Below are 16,830 nucleotides of genomic sequence, written 5' to 3'. Positions count from 1 at the left end.
CTGGTCCATAGAGGTTTTGCCACAGGGAGTTTGCTAATAAAGGTCAGGAAAGCCCGGAAGATGTACAGACAAAAAACATGAGAAATTGCCATGGCCATAGAAGAGCAAGCGTGGGTGGAACTGTGCGAGGCAACAAAACCAGACGACAAAACAACATTTTGGTCACTTGTTAGGAGAAGATCAAACCAACACAATGTGAAGAAATGTCCAGGTGTATCAGCCGAGCAGTGAAATCATTATATCCATACAACTCGGATAAATTAGTAGGTAGCCTTGCGACTCTGTTTGAAGAGTTTCTGGAGGACACCGGTTCAACTCAAAATACATCATTGTGGTCAGGTGCCACATTTACTACGGATTTAATTTACCCCACTTTAGCCTCTTTCAGAGCTGCGGGAGGCCCTGGCCCAAACAGCATCCCACAAGAATCTTCAGAGACGCTGCAGCAGATTGGGCCAACCTTCTTGAGCTATTCTTCAAAAATTGCCTAATGGAAAATATAGTCCCAGACACTTGGAGAGGCGCCATACTGACCCGAATCCAAAAAAAGCACCCATGTGATAAACTGGCCAACTTCCGACATATTGCCCTTCTGGATGTGAACGGCAAATGTTTGGCAAAAAAAGTAAATAATGAACTGGAAGAATGGTCCCTCTCCAAGGCCCTTATTCCAATCACCCAATCTGGCTTCAGGAGCGGACATGGAACTGAGGATAATTTGATTATACTCTCTGCGCTCATTAAAACTGCAAACTCCATTAACTCTCCACCTTTATACGTGGCTTCTATTAATTTTAAAACTGCCTTTGATAAAGTGGATAGAGGGAGACTATGGAAAAAGTTGTCGACGTGTAGCATAGCCGATGTCCTCTTGGGTGCTATCATGAGCCATACCCTTACAAATGGGTAAAAGTAAAAGTAACACCTGATAGCATCACTACCCATACAATCAAGTCCACCACTGGGAGTAAAACAAGGCTGTATTCTGACGCCATTGCTGGTTAACCTCTACATGGCAGACAATAACAAGGCAATAGAGGCAGCAACTGCAGTTCCCCCGAAGTTTGCAAGGCATCACATACATTGTCTCCAGTATGTAGATGACACTTTACTTTTTGACCATGCAGCAGTAGGACTGCAGTGTACATTGGCTACATCAGTTACTGTGTAGAAATAAGTTTGAAATCCATTATAGCAAAACAAAAATAATGGCCTGAGAAATAAACGGCCGTCTAAATTCAATTTCAGTATAAACAACACAGAGCTCAAATCAAAATCAAATCAAATCAGATGATTGTTAAGCGCGACTACTCCCCCGTAAGGGTCTCAAGGCACTGGGGAGTGTGGGGGGGGGGGGGTTCGCCGGATCCTGTCCATGAAGGAGGGGGTCTGTTGAAGAGCCAGATTTTGAGGTTTTTAGCGAAGATGGGGAGCGATGTTATCTGTCTGAGGTGGAGCGGAAGGTCTGGCCCGCTCGAACAAGTAACCAGGTTAAAATACTTGGGCCTCTATTTTAATTCCCGTGGGTCACATGCTACACACTTAGAACACGTTAAAGTGTCCGCCTTGTCAGTGATAATGGACTCTAAGAGGTTAGCTTCATCATCAAATGGGCCAGATCTCACAGGCTTTTGTAACGTAATTAACGCCAAATTTATCCCCACTCTTGCGTATGTAACCCTGGCTTTTAATGACAACATTTCTGTCTGGCTGGACGAAGCCCAATTGAGGTGCTACAGATGTCTTTTTAACCTTGTTAATGCAGCTCCATCCTCAAAAGTTTGCCTGGAATTCAGGCTCTGCAAACAGGTAATAACATCAAAAGCAAGATTCCTGGGATACTGTGGAAAGTTGAGCATGGCAGACGCAGGGACACTATAGGAATGATCCTTCGGGGCATCTTCATAAATCTCTACCATGGGAACGTTACTTGTGGGATACAATGACAGCCTCAGAGAAGCTGATTATCCCACTTCCTAACTTGTCCGCAACGCTTTCAGCTAAATTATTGTTAATATCGGCAAGGATCCAATCAAGGGTCACAGATATCCATGAACTGTCACTGGAGGCTCACGCTAATTTATGTTACCCCCCTATATCAAGAACCAGGGTGAGCCACGTATCTGGCATCCCCATGAAAATATTCAACAGAGAGTTAATGAGAGTTTAGATGTGAGCTCATACCTGTAAAGGCCTACAAATTCGCAAGACTAACTTTGATCAACAATGTTGGCTATGTACCTTCATGAAGGAAACTCTAGCACACATGAGATGTGTCTACCCAGTTGAAATAATTCTGAGAGACTTCTTGCTAAAACTGCTGTTTTGAAATCAGGGTCAGACTGATTTGCATATGTTCGTGTCTGAACTGGGGTGGTGGAGAGAGCTAAAGAATGATGATGGATTAAACCCAGATCAGTTGACTGGGGGTGAGTGTTTGATTTGCTCAAACGTTCCGTCCATCATCCCCTTTGGTATCGTTTTGAAATCTCAGCATAAGGGATTGCAACACTGCTGTTCTTGCTTTCCTGAGTTGTTTGAACCCACAATTAACAGCCAGGGACATGACATTTCTTAAAGAAACTCAAAACATTTTGGCCCTCACACCATCAAATTCCTAAGCATTAATGTCTTTTAAATGTGGGAGAACTTTAGAACCTTCTTTTGTCTTTTAGAATTGGTTTTAATTTATTCATAATCGAAGCACTGCCACTTTAGGGACTGGTCTTTTTTCGAGTCACTTGGTAGAATTTTTACTTGTCATTTTTATGGTGCCTGATTATTCTACTCTGTCTTCTGGCACTTTATTGAAGTCTGAATTTTACTTGTCGTTTTTATAATGCTTGATTATTCTACTCTGTCTTCTTGCAGTTTATGGAAATCGCTTTTTTTGGGGGGGCGGACACTCATCATACTTTTTATTTGTCGTTTTTACAATATGTCACTATTCTACCCTATTTGTTACATAGTGACAGTTTTTAATAACTTGAAAAAATAAAATGTATCTATCTATCTATCTATCTATCTATCTATCTATCTATCTATCTATCTATCTATCTATCTATCTATCTATCTATCTATCTATCTATCTATCTATCTATCTATCTTCCTTCTGCTGCCTTCATGACCCAGGACCTGGGAAAGCAGGTAATCAAAGTGAAAGCTTGGAGGAGCAGATTCTGTTCATGGCTGCCCATAACACAATGGTGTGCTATTAGTATTTTAAGACTCACTCTAGTATGATCAATGTGTGGGGGGCACCTCCAACGTCTGGAGCATTTCAGGAAGCCAAAGATAACAATGTGTCGCAATCGTCATAACCAAACTGTCCTCTTTTTCTGTTTTTTTTGCAGCAACCCTGGTGCTTTGAACTCTGTATCCTGGACAGCTGAAAATATTGGGCTGGCACAAAAGGCAACAAAGGAAACATGTCAGAATATTGTACTGATGCCTTTCAATGTAAGTTCTTCTATTTTCTTGTCAGGAAGGAGAGAGCTTGCATGATGTGTATAGTATAGAATGAGGTGTAGAATTGTGACTAGTGCATGAGCTTTTAAGATGTGCAGGTTGCGTACCATGCTGTGGACTCAACCACCTCTTCACCGGAGTCCCTGTAATGAGACTGAGGTCACCAAATTCCTGCACCCTAATCAGTGATACTAAAACATCCTAAGTGCGGAAATACCACCATGACCGGGCACAACGAGGTGCATGTGGTTATCAAAGAGAACTTATCTCTGCACTTTTAAATAATATTACTATTAAGGATGAGAACCCTCACCTAACCTTAAGTGGCATGCTTCATCATCGGGTCCCTCCTCACACCAGGGCCCTTTGTTCATGGTGAGGACTACAACCCTCCATAATGGAGATGAGCTCTTGAAGTGTTTTCAATTAACATGGGTCCTAATGAGAGCGGTGGTCTGGATGAGTACTATTTGTGTGTATAGTGAACACAAAATACCTTTATTCTTGTGACTCCAATGATAAAGGTTAAAAAATATCAAGGAAAAGTGAGAATTCACCCCAATGCGAAGGTGGTCAACATGTTTCTGCCTTACAATGACCTTGCTATGAGGTTCTCAACCATTCCTCAGCACCAATAATGAATGCCATTGTGCAGAAACCTATAAGTGAAGTGAAAGGAACTATTTAATCAATGATTGATACAAACGGTGGCCGGCAAAGCTTGTCTGGGGACCCACTGTTGTTCTCATCTGAAACAGTACAGAAACACTGAAACAAAGAATCAATCCATTCAAGCGTTCCTTAATTTAACACACTTGAACTCAACATGTGTTCATAGTGTGAATAAGGTAGGCATACATACTGCACACTACAGATGTGATACTAATCGCAAACGTAGTACACCTTTATATTGTAGCTCTTACACACAACAGTTGGGTGTTTGATTTAAACTCTAGCCTGTTATGGGGCAGACTGTGGAACAGAGCTACATATTGACAGAAAAGACGGAAAGTAAAAGATTTAAGATGCTGTGGAGCTCTCAATAGTGGTCAATTTAGTAATTTGCCTTTATTGCGGTAGACAACATTCTCGTAAGAGGATGCAAAAAAACTGTGAAATTTCGTAATAGGAGGATGCTCTAAGTCTAGGCATGGAAACATTAGCTCAGAACCTCAATTTATTAGCGTCTGACATGTCTGTTATGTAAGGCCAGTTGAGAACTCTACTACCAGAGGGGTACTGCGAAAAAGTGACATGTGCCTCAAAATGTCAATTAGAAGTATAATAAAGTCAGTCAGTACTGATATCAATAGATCATAGACAATAGACCTGGGTTAGTTCTATGCTTTCAATTAGTATACGTTCTATGTAGGCTAGGGAAGTGAACTTCACTCCCTTTGTGGAGTTGCTCACACTCCGTGGACCTCATGGATTTCTGAAAAACTACGCTATGATATGCGGAACAGAGTTTTTTCCTCGCTCATGCTCGCTAATGGTAATTTGGCGAGCAAGGTAGACCAACGCTAGATCACTTCCCAGCAAGATTTTTCAATGCTGGTGGTTGCGGATGGTCACTACTGCTCACATTGAGAAACCTTCTAATCGAGTTGAGGAAGCTGCCACTCAAGTAGAACCTCTGTGTGGGATGCCGTTCACGCTGATTTTACAGCACTGGACAAACACCCAGCGTTAAAATTCAGTGTGAACGGCATGAGGTAACCCACTCCTCCACTTGCAGAACTCTACGAAGCTTGGCGGAGTTATTTCGTCACTTTGCGTAGTTCCACGTAGCGGAACTCCATGAACCCCGCCCAGACTTAGTTCTATGCTCCAAATTAGTATACATTGGTTATACAATGTGATGTGTATCATTTGCCTAGTATAAACATAGGAAACTCTATGAATAAATACATAGTATTCAGCCTTTTGTGTAGAGACTAAGGTGTTTTCAATCCCTCTATACTTGTGTGTTAAATACTGTGGACTTTATCCAGCTTCTGTAGCTAGTGGTTATGGAATAATGGCAGTGTTGTATATTCACTTAAATTGCTTGCATATTATCATATAAGTTAAAGAAGAGCGGCACACACAATGTAATAATTGAGGCCCTTAATTGGGCTTTTCAGCCTGAACACCCAACGTTGTTTCCTTTAGAATAGAAAGTTTTCCATACTACACGTTTGTGAAATCTAATAAGTTTTGTTAAGAATTACCCATCTCATTTCATTGCTACATTTGATACTGGTGTGATCTTCAAGGAACCACGGGATGTTCAGACCTAAATTAATCTCCATTTTTTCTTGGGTAAGGAGGCAGACAGAGCGGGAACCATATGAATAGTGCCCTCCAATCTCCTGAAGGATGCAAAGGGTCTCTTGATTGTTTCTTTGTTGAATGTGAGGGTTAGTATGTACAACCATATCCTTCAAGTTCTTACTACATTTAAAGACAAACATTGTTTTTTCCATACTCATCTCTCCTGTGTTAAGGATGTGCAAGCTCTTTGTGACTACCGTCATCACTGTTTTAGTTCAATGACTAAAAGTACTCAGTCAAACTGATATGGTCAATGGACATCAAGGTTGAACCTCCAGGAGTGCATCTGTATGGCTGTTTCATGCTCTCTTTACTGCTTTATGAAGTGAATGTGGAGGGTAACCCCTTCGTATTAAGTCTTTACTGAGTTCATCAGTGGGTTTCTTAAAGTTCTCTAACTCAGAACAGTTCTTTTTTATTCTGAGGAATTGGTCAACTGGAAGGGTATTACATATGTAATTTGGATGGAAAATGTCAAATAGTAGAGAGATTTGTGCCATAGGTTTTTTTTTACAGTTCCCCAAATGTATTATGTCCCTTTTTGATTAGAATAGATCTAAAAATTAAATTTAAGTCCTACTGTATTCACAGGTGTAGTTTATATGGTCATTCCTGGTATTTAACTATTGTGTAAATTGGAGAAGCAACTTGGAGTCAGCCTCCCACACTACAAGGATGTTATCAATATACCTTCTCCATAGTTTTTGGTATTAGCTAGGTAAGGATTGCTGGATAGGTAGATATATGTGTTTTCAGATTTATGCATATATAGACTGCCCATCGAATTCTCTGTGGCCTACCATCAAAGTCTCTGTTACTTGCCAAACAGGTTGATTTTAAAATACAAAGAAGGTTTTCATCATTGCTAGAGTAGCACAGTCCATTTTGAAGGATATTGGTGTCATATGCTCTCATTTGGTCACATATCAGTGCTCCTGCAAGTGTTGTTTTGTGGGATGTTGGTATACAAGGATCCTACATCATAGTTAACCAGGTAATGCACTTCTATATCAAATGGTACATCAGTCAAGATTATGAGGACATGCTTTGTATCATGTAAATATGATCTCATCTCTGACACTATGGGTCATGAAAACTGTCCACAAATTTGAGAGGGCTCAAATAAAGAACGTGTTCTGTACCTCATTCAACTCTTCAATCTTTATCTTGAACTGAGTCAGTTGCATTGAGCATTTTAGTTGGTTCTCCAAGGCCTGAAATTCTACTAGAAGGAGATAAGCAGTCTTTTGGGCTGTATTACTATTTAGAATTAGCCAGTCCCTGGTGCACTGCCACACAATCAGGGACCACTCTTTCCTAAACGTCTTATTATCTCAAAATAATCTAGGCTCATTGGTAACTATTAGCTCTTGAGGAGGTGCTCTGCTACGAAGATACTCAGTTAGAATTGTTATGTTATGTTATAATAATAATTTCTTGAGTGCACAGTTACCCGAGGGTGTCCTGGCGCTAGCTACTGATTTCCAATTAGCAGAATGTGTAAAGACCTCTGTGGCAAACAGCCATGATTTCAGCCCTTTCCTGAATGTCAGCAGCTCAGTGGCGTTTCTGAGATGGATCAGAAACTTGTTCCATGCCTGAGCGGCACATGTGACAAAGCTTCTACCACCCCAGGTAGCCTTTTTGGCTAGGGCTACAACCACCCCTTTGGCTCAGCGAAGCAAAGTGCTTTTCTCTGGATGTACCATTGACCACCAACTTCTCTTACAATTCTTTAATGCACATTGATGCAATATGTAAATTGACACAGCCAAGACTCTCAGTAACTGAGAAGAATCTACGGTAGGTAAAACATCACATTAAAAGGAAATGCCTCCCTTTTCTTTTGATTTTTGTATGTAGTGAGTGGCACACAATATGGCTATTTTTAGTCATATAATGCAATTGGTACTTTATTTTTTTTTTACATCCTCTCAGAGAAGGCTGTCCCTTATGTCCCAAGACTCTCTGGACAGTTATAGTGACTGTGACATGAGGGACACCTCGCTTGTGGATTCCTTGGTTGTCTAGTAGATTCCTGCAAGTGGGTTCTGGCTATCTTGGTCAACCTCATTGGTCAGAAGAAATGGGAAGTATCTCTGTCTTTTGTAGACCCTATTCTTTTGAGAGTAGGAGAAATCAGATCCTAAGTTGTTTTTAAAATGCTTGTGCCAGAGGAAGACCAAGTAAAGGGTTATTTGTTCCTTCAAAACTGCCCATCAGGCTCTGTTCTAAAATCTTGTGGCCGAAGACGTCTAAGTCTGGTGGCCCAAACAATTCCTATATGTGTATCATATACCTTATATAATCCCATGACAAATATTATGGCAAATAGGGCTCCATTAGAAGGGGTACAAAGCCCATTTCTAAGTGTTTTGTTTTTATTTGCCTGATTAACTATCCACTAAATACTTTGATACATTACCTTCTGTCAACATGCTGCTTGGTATTACCACCTCATAATGAGATAAAATAATCCTGTCATATCCTGTGCTTGACATCATTTGTGAATGGGGTGTCATCTCGCCCCGCCCAGTTTGCACTGCTAATTATGCCACCTTGGCAATGCAATATTCATCCACATTACTCCATGTACTCCTTGTATTCCAAACATTATTTCACTTTTCTCCAACTATAAGTCCACACGTAGAGTGTTAATGCTATTTCCCAAATTCCTAATGTTCCACCTGTGTCCATCCGGACCTCTTGAAAGAACACGGCTGAAGCAAAATTCATTTCTGGCAGCGTTTATTCGTGAAATACCCAATGCATTTCGGGCTTAATGCCCTTCTTCAGGGGTAACTGTAAATAATTATAAAAATCACAATCACTAATTGTTGTTATACCAGACATTAAACATCTTACATAACTGTCTCATATGTGGAAAATTCTAAAGACCATTGTGCTAAAAAACGTTTATACATTTTTATGAATGAATTACAGCTTTCCACTTGGCAACTAGTTTCCCCTCTGTTCACAATGTGCCAATGTCACATCTAAACGCCTACTTAACTCGGTGTCCTCGATGTTCATAATTCACATACGATGTTATTCCATCCCTCCATCCTGGCAGTATCATTCAATCTGTCTCCACCCCACATCTCTCTCCCCTTCTAAATCACGAACAGTTAGTAACGTAAATTCCCCTGTTTTTTACCTCTTAATTATTTTTTACTCTCACTTCTTACACTTTCCATTGCTAAGAAATATAATGTCTATCTGCTACCTTCATTATATTTTAACTACGTCCTGCTCTCAATTTAACCTCTCACCCCAAGACTATCTTGCAATCATTTCCGTACCTGCCATGAAGTTAAAAACATCCATCCTGACTATTCCTTTCGCCGAGGCATTGTGTGCCCCGCTGCTACTTGCTGATTTAACCCGTCCTGCTGAACCACCCAATTGGCCCGCTAGTTTGAATTTCCCGCCATGGTGGCGCCGCGATTCAATGCACCTGAACCATGTTGGTTCAAAAACTCAATTTCCCATAATTCACTTTTTTAGACTGAACCACAAAGAGTGAATCACATTCCTATAAGAAACATGTGAATAATCATAACTGATTAAAATATAATTTCACAGTGATTAGAAAGTTCATATCACAATCGATTTCAACATTGTCTTTCATGAACCACGATGTAATCCCGACCGTGTGGACTCGTTCATTACTCCTTATTTCATCCTTTTTCACCAAACGGGTGCAATCCTGGTGTTGGGCCTTATTTTTGAACAACAATCATATAGAAACAGGATGCACTCCTTCTACTTCGTACTCTGTAATACTTATCCATTAGAACAACAAGTGCGTGCTGACTGGTTTGTGTGCCAGACCCATTGGCACAAATATAAATAACATCATTTGTGAATGGGGTGTCATCTCGCCCCGCCCAGTAGCACTGCTGATTATGCCACCTTGGCAATGCAATATTCATCCACATTACTCCATGTACTCCTTGTATTCCAAACATTATTTCACTTTTCTCCAACTATAAGTCCACACGTAGAGTGTTAATGCTATTTCCCAAATTCCTAATGTTCCACCTGTGTCCATCCGGACCTCTTGAAAGAACACGGCTGAAGCAAAATTCATTTCTGGCAGCGTTTATTCGTGAAATACCCAATGCATTTCGGGCTTAATGCCCTTCTTCAGGGGTCACTGTAAATAATTATAAAAATCACAATCAATAATTGTTGTTATACATATGAGACAGTTATGTAAGATGTTTAATGTCTGGTATAACAACAATTAGTGATTGTGATTTTTATAATTATTTACAGTGACCCCTGAAGAAGGGCATTAAGGGTAGCATTAACACTCTACGTGTGGACTTATAGTTGGAGAAAAGTGAAATAATGTTTGGAATACAAGGAGTACATGGAGTAATGTGGATGAATATTGCATTGCCAAGGTGGCATAATCAGCAGTGCTACTGGGCGGGGCGAGATGACACCCCATTCACAAATGATGTTATTTATATTTGTGCCAATGGGTCTGGCACACAAACCAGTCAGCACGCACTTGTTGTTCTAATGGATAAGTATTACAGAGTACGAAGTAGAAGGAGTGCATCCTGTTTCTATATGATATCCTGTGCTTGAACATCTATGGGAACATAGAGTATGAAAGATTAAATTGATAAAATTATATGAAATTTAGTTTATTGAAACTGATGTTTCAAAAGAGGGGTTGATCAGGCAACCTCCATGGTATCTATCATAGTCTCTAATGGTCCACAGGCCTCTGCTCTGCCTTGGGATCGTATTGCTGTTGTTATTTCGTCGACATTTAGGGTTTTATTGTAGGTAAGAGAGATGCTTCTTTCTAGTGTGGCCTTGCTGCAATGCCTAGAGAAGTATGTCCCCACAAAGGGATAACTATGTTTCAATTAAAAAGGTTTAGGCTAATTTCCTTAATAGTGCCTGATGATACAAAGGTGAGGTTTGAAAGATTGTGATCACAGAAAAATTGTCTATGTGCCTTAAATATGATCCTTCCTTTCCCTTAATGGTTAAGGAATGAACAGGATACATTGGATAATAGTAATGGAAGGAGCCCAAAGGCTTTATAGACCTACCAAATATTAGTATACACAGATATAGTTGCATATCATTTTCCACTTTTTATTGTTTTGTCTCCTATCTTAGAAGACTGTATTTTCTTTTTTGTCTCACATTTCTTTATTGAGAGACATATGAGAGACAGTAAACAATAGCCATTTCAGTGAAACATTAAAACATCATTGAAATACAATGTCCATTACGAGGACGTCATTTGCGATGGAAGGGTAGGGGGGACAAGGTGGGGTTACAAACATAAGGATAAGTAATGAGGAGAAATAAAGATATTTTTCCAATGAGGAGAACCATTTGGTACAATTACAGGTTCACAGACCTTTGTAAATCTGAGGTTATGCAAAAAAGCATGGATGGATGTGTGGGTGTGCCTACACTCCACCTCTGGGATGCTTTTCTGCTGCAAGGTAACACAAGGCAATGAAATGCACTGCCTTGATTTACTAAATTACACAGATCCATGCAAGGTTTCCCAATTAAGGGCATGTGTTGCCTTTCATCACCTTGTATGACTCAAATACAATGCAAACCCTCAGTGAATATGCCCCTATATGTCTAAAACTGCAATATGTATCAGTTAGTAGGAAAATAACATCCATTGACCTTATACTTAGAAGATCAATGCTACCCTTCTTTTAATAGCGTAGAACAGAATCATAAAAACTGAAGGGCCAGACATAAAATGCAATGGGGAAGTCAGAAACTGTACATTTCTGGTCTGGGTTCACTGTCATGATAGCCATCCCTAGAGTGTCAGCAAGGCAAACGGAATTTGAGCCTGAAATGGTGCATCAGTTAACCCTCTTCATCGGAGAAGGATGCAGATTTGGTGAACTACAAAGGTAAAAATCATGATCAAAAGTGACAGCCTGACAAATGTTTCTTAGGGTCCATAAACAAATACAAGGAATCTACTTAGTGTCCCTTTTTATTGCAGTAACACTGTGGGTGTGAGTGTGTTTGGACATGCATGTGTGTGTGCTGGTACACACGGGTGGTATATGTAGTTGTCTAACAGTGGGAGACTGGAATATTAGCTGTACTTCAAAGGTTCTGCAGGTCTTTGAGCAATTTGCGTACTAATTTGTGCCTCTGTCAATACCAGGTAGTTGATTGTTTTCCCGTTTGATAATTAATGCCCTCCGATCTGTCCTCTGCTTTCAGGGATCCTCTACATTAGACTCTGGATTCCTTCACAACATCACCGAGCCACAAGTGACTCCCTGCAACAGTTTGGGGTCATCCAGCACCACTCCAGCTGCATCAACTGAGCCATACATGTCATCACTGTCAAATAGGCCAAATTCTGCACCTCCTAGTTACAATGGACAAAGTCCTTAAACATGACACATTTGTCTAATTCTGTTTCTCATGTCAACATTTTTTTGTGATCATGTCTCAAATTCTTGGATTTCTAGAAGCTAAATATATGCAACCCAAATAATATTAGGTGAATGGTAAGGGGAATGTGAAGGCACACCAAAACACACATACTCACATTATATGTTTGTGTGTGTACATGCGTATATGGGCAGTCTTCTCCTCCCATTGGACAAATAGTCTACATTGTTTGGGAAACAACCTTTACAATGCAGTCATTACAACACACATCTTTGCAACGCAGTCATTACGTCGCAATATCCTTTACATTGCATGCCATTACAACGCAGCCATTACAACGCATGTCACTACAACGCATGCCATTACAATGCACACAATTACAACGCATACCATTACAATACATAGTGTTTATCCCTACACTATCCAACACTTACCCTACTGTTTGCACTCACTGGAGTGGTAATAGTAATTGTAATCCCTACACTATCCAACACTTACCCTACTGTTGCACTCTCTGGAGTGGAAATAGTAATTTTTACCCCTACACTATTCAACACTTACCCTACTGTTGCACTCACTGGAGTGGGAATAGTAATTTTTACCCCTACACTATCCAACACTTACCCTACTGTTACCATAAAAAATTATGCTATGTAATGCTATGCATTGTAATGGTATGCGTTGTAATGGCATGCATTGTAAAAACATGCGTTGTAATGGATGTTGCAATGTAAAAACTGCATTGTAAAGGCATGCGTTGTAAATGTTTGTGTTGTAACGTCATACATTTATTGTGCTTCCTCAACAAGAATATCTCTGTTAAAACCATTTTCTTTTCTATGGTTAGTATTACTAAAAAGTGTTTTGCTAGGATGAAAATTGCTGACAGCTGCTAAAAGTGAAACCTACAGTATAAGATTAGTATAAACATGTGTTCCCATTTTTATAAGCAGAGATAACTGTGGTGGTTAATTATTGCATTGGCATTAACAGATATACTATGATTCTAAGGGCCTGTTTTGGAAAAAGTAAGTGGCATTGTAGTCTGGTAGGGTAATAAGAATTTAGCTTAAGTTAAAAAAAACTCAGAAATTACTGAATAGTTAAAATATGACAATAAAGTTAGCTGTTGAAATAATACAAACACTAATGTTTAATAGAAGAAAAAAAACACTGAAGTGTGCCAGTTATATTTACTGAGCTAAATGTCACTTGCACTCCTGCCATGCACTGCTTATGACCTCACATAATACATCATCCTTAACCTGTTAAATAACATAAATAATTACATCACTGAAGACATCTAAAATGACATCATTAATAAAATCATTAAGGACATCATCTAACAAATATGAAAGTTTGCTTTTCAAACAGGAATGTATAAGACAGACAGAACTAATTTTCCATAAACTCTGTAGTACTAATGGTTGTAACTTTTCACAGTAAACAGAAGAAGCAGAACATGAAGTAAATCTGTGAAATTATAAACATTAAGATTATATTTTGCAAATATATAATCCATTCAAGGAAAAAATCCAAGGTTAAACCTTAGTTATAGTTAAGAAAACTTAATGTATTCTTCCTATACAAACCAAATGTAACCTACACAAACACTAGAAATTCAAAAGTTATGGTTATACGATAAATTTGTAATTTACGTACCTCCTTTAGATTTCTATAACTTTACCTATTTTTTCTATACAAACCAAACTTAAACTGCACACATTTTAGAAATTCTAAAGTAATAGCTAAACCTTAAATTTGTAATTTAACCACCACCTTGAAATTACTATAACCCGTGCCTCTCCATACACTGTGTACTGAACTCGGGAGTCACACTACATTAACTACAATTTGGCACTCTACCATGCAATTTGTTCTCACAAATTATGTGATTTGTGGTGTCATAAGTAATGTTATAAATGCTATGATTTCAGTTGGTATAGGTGATGTAATATGAGAGAGTATAAAGCAATGTATAGAGAAGCTGTGAGTAATAGTTAAGTATAACTATAGAATTTCTAATTTTTGTGTAGCTTAAGTTTGGTTTGCATAGGAATAGCATCTACAGAACATGATATGCTATTTAATACCAGCGTTCGTCTGTAGGTAGTTATAGCTAGAACCTAGTTTCCATAGACAACACTTTTTCATTTTACTAATAACTTTAGTGCCGTTTGACGAATCTTCCCAATTTTTTTTAAAAGTAGTACGCCAACCACTTCAGCTGCTGTCTAGAAAGCTTTGGGGTGATCCATCAAGCGGGGTCCAAGAAAAAGGGTGGGAGGCAAAAAGTATTCCCCCAATGCAATTTCCCATAGGAATTTCAGACATGACTACAATCCAAACTGCTCAACGGAATTACACCAAATTTGGCAGCCATGTAGATTTTGGTCCAGAGAGAGCCCTTTTCCTAATATGGTGAAAATACATTCAGGCGCTATGGAGTTATCAAAGAAAAATATTTATAGTTATCTAGGGACACATAGCCTCTACGGATCCTGCAGATCTCACGGAGAGAGCTAATTGGCTGCCACCGCATCAACCAGTAAGTGGTCGCTGTCATTTAGTGACATGAGCCTAAGCCTGAGTCCCCAAAAAAAACATAAACAAAAAAAGAAAGGGGACAGGGTAGGAATACCCTGATTGCCTTGGCACACATACACAGACACATGCACATGATGTCCAGTCACTTTCAGACACATACAACCTTGTAACAAGCAGGGCACGCCAGCAAAAATACACAATCTCATAATGCCTTTTACAACAATAACTGTATGCAACTGGTTACTACTGTGCAACAGGTCAATAGGTATGGTATTTGTTATATTAAACATAAAATCTCCAAATGTCTGGAACATTGGCATGCCAAGTGACTATTGTCCCAATGAAATAGTTTATTCTGTTTGTGCTTTGGCAAATTTTTTGTTTGTGAAAAGATCTCCCACCCACTTGGGGAGGAGACGCAGGGCCATCAACTTAACTTTCCATGTAAGGGTTAAATGAGAAATTTGCTTTTTACTATACCATCATTTTTGTGGCACATATAGTGCAAATATAGACAATCTACTAATGGTGATAACAATAATGACTGCACGACACTGGTCTGGTTATTTCTTTTTCATAGGGCAATATGTATGGTATTGTTAATGATACTTACAATTTCAAAATGTCTGACCCATTGGCAAGTCGGCTAAAGTCTGTTTTTTATGTTGATTGCAATTTGTCAAACTATATTTTGGTTACAAAATGGCTCGATCTCAGACCAGTGAGAAAGGCAGAATGCATCCTGGCTTGCAACCTGTTCTTCAACAAGTCACTGATAGAACTTCTTTCAGAGGGTGACTGAGAATGCAAGGGCTGCCAGGCCCAACCGTGGGGGTTGAGGCCTATTACTATTAATGTCTCAGGGCCTGACCTACTATGGATCCACCTCACACTCGGGTTAACCAGATTTCCTTAGCGTGCCCTCTCTGCAGACATCAGAACGGCAGTGGCTGATGATGGTGCCACTGGTGGAACATCCCATGGACTGAAGTGATTATTTTAGGATGCACTGAATGGCAGGCAGGATGTCAGTTGATCTACTGACATTAAGGGAGTGTTACGAAGAGGGCGCCCTTCAACGACTGCTCTAGTGTAGTATTCACATTTCCTTGGAGTACAGTTTTTGGTGTATGGTGCACCTGTCTAGCCGCTATGCAGGCTATTAGGGAACCCGGACATAGAGCAATCCACACACTACTTACACCAAACAATGATGACGTTCGGCAGTGGCCGGCCATTAGTATCTTGTCTGTACCAAATGTTGATAGCTATGGCACAAGATGGTTTTCCTGGTGCAAGGCTATATTGAGACAGCAGTTTGTAGGTAAATAGTGGGAGCAGGTACTGGAACACACTAAGTGGGTTATGCTGAATGGCCCCTTTAAATGCAAAAAGTTCAATTAGGTCCACACCATCTATCTCATGCCTTACAGAGTAAACATTATGTACAATGTGCGCAATAGGGGCTGCCCTAGATGTAGATTTCGTTCACATGGTTTAAAGTGCCAGGTAATTGAGAACTTTTGGGAGAAGATGACGGCAGAGTTAGAGCATGGCCTGGGTCAACAGGGCCTAAAGACAGTGGAAACTTGCCTCCTGGGCATCTATAGCTGAAGGCCAGCTGCGAAAGTTGGGAGCACGTTCATGGATTTAGCATTTGGCTTAGCCCACAGTGATATTGCCAGTCACTGGAAGTCTCCAGATGGCATGCCACATAATCAATGGAAAGCAGAGATGCTGACCTAGGCGAGATTGGAGGAAAGTGCACTATGCCTGGAAGTCTAGAGGAGACTGTTGGCAGACATCTTGCAGTAGGTAGTAACAAGCTTTGAAAACCCAGAGGAAGCAGTGACATGAATATCCGGGCCTTGAGACAGGGACCAGGACATATACAGATGATGGGACGGAACCACTGTAGGACATAGAAGTGCAGTGTGGATGGGGGCAGCTTCACCTTGCCTGGTGCAGACATGGTCTCCTGGCAGATTTGCAAGTACCACACTCCTTGACTTGGGTGGAATGGGCTATAAGGCAGGCTTGGGAAGGTAAAGGTTTTACTTAATCTGTTAAAGATGTACAGGG

At 40.0% G+C, this 16,830-nt stretch overlaps 1 protein-coding gene across 1 annotated transcript in view; it reads left to right on the top strand.

The window, feature by feature from the left end:
* The window catches only part of LOC146813123 (putative DBH-like monooxygenase protein 2), a 162,985-nt gene extending 148,952 nt beyond the window's left edge, over positions 1-14,033 (top strand). Inside the window, exons 12-13 of the mRNA XM_085614705.1 lie at positions 3,354-3,459; positions 12,025-14,033. Coding sequence (XP_085470831.1) covers positions 3,354-3,459; positions 12,025-12,201 — 283 coding nt within the window. The 3' untranslated portion in view covers positions 12,202-14,033. The remainder of the gene's footprint in view (positions 1-3,353; positions 3,460-12,024) is intronic.
* Positions 14,034-16,830: the final 2,797 nt, after the last annotated feature.

This window comes from Triturus cristatus, chromosome 7 (assembly GCF_964204655.1).
Source record: "Triturus cristatus chromosome 7, aTriCri1.1, whole genome shotgun sequence".
NCBI classification, from domain to species: Eukaryota; Metazoa; Chordata; class Amphibia; order Caudata; family Salamandridae; genus Triturus; species Triturus cristatus.
The sequence above is the reverse complement of the archived record's forward strand: the minus strand, read 5'-3'. Positions and strand labels throughout refer to the sequence as shown.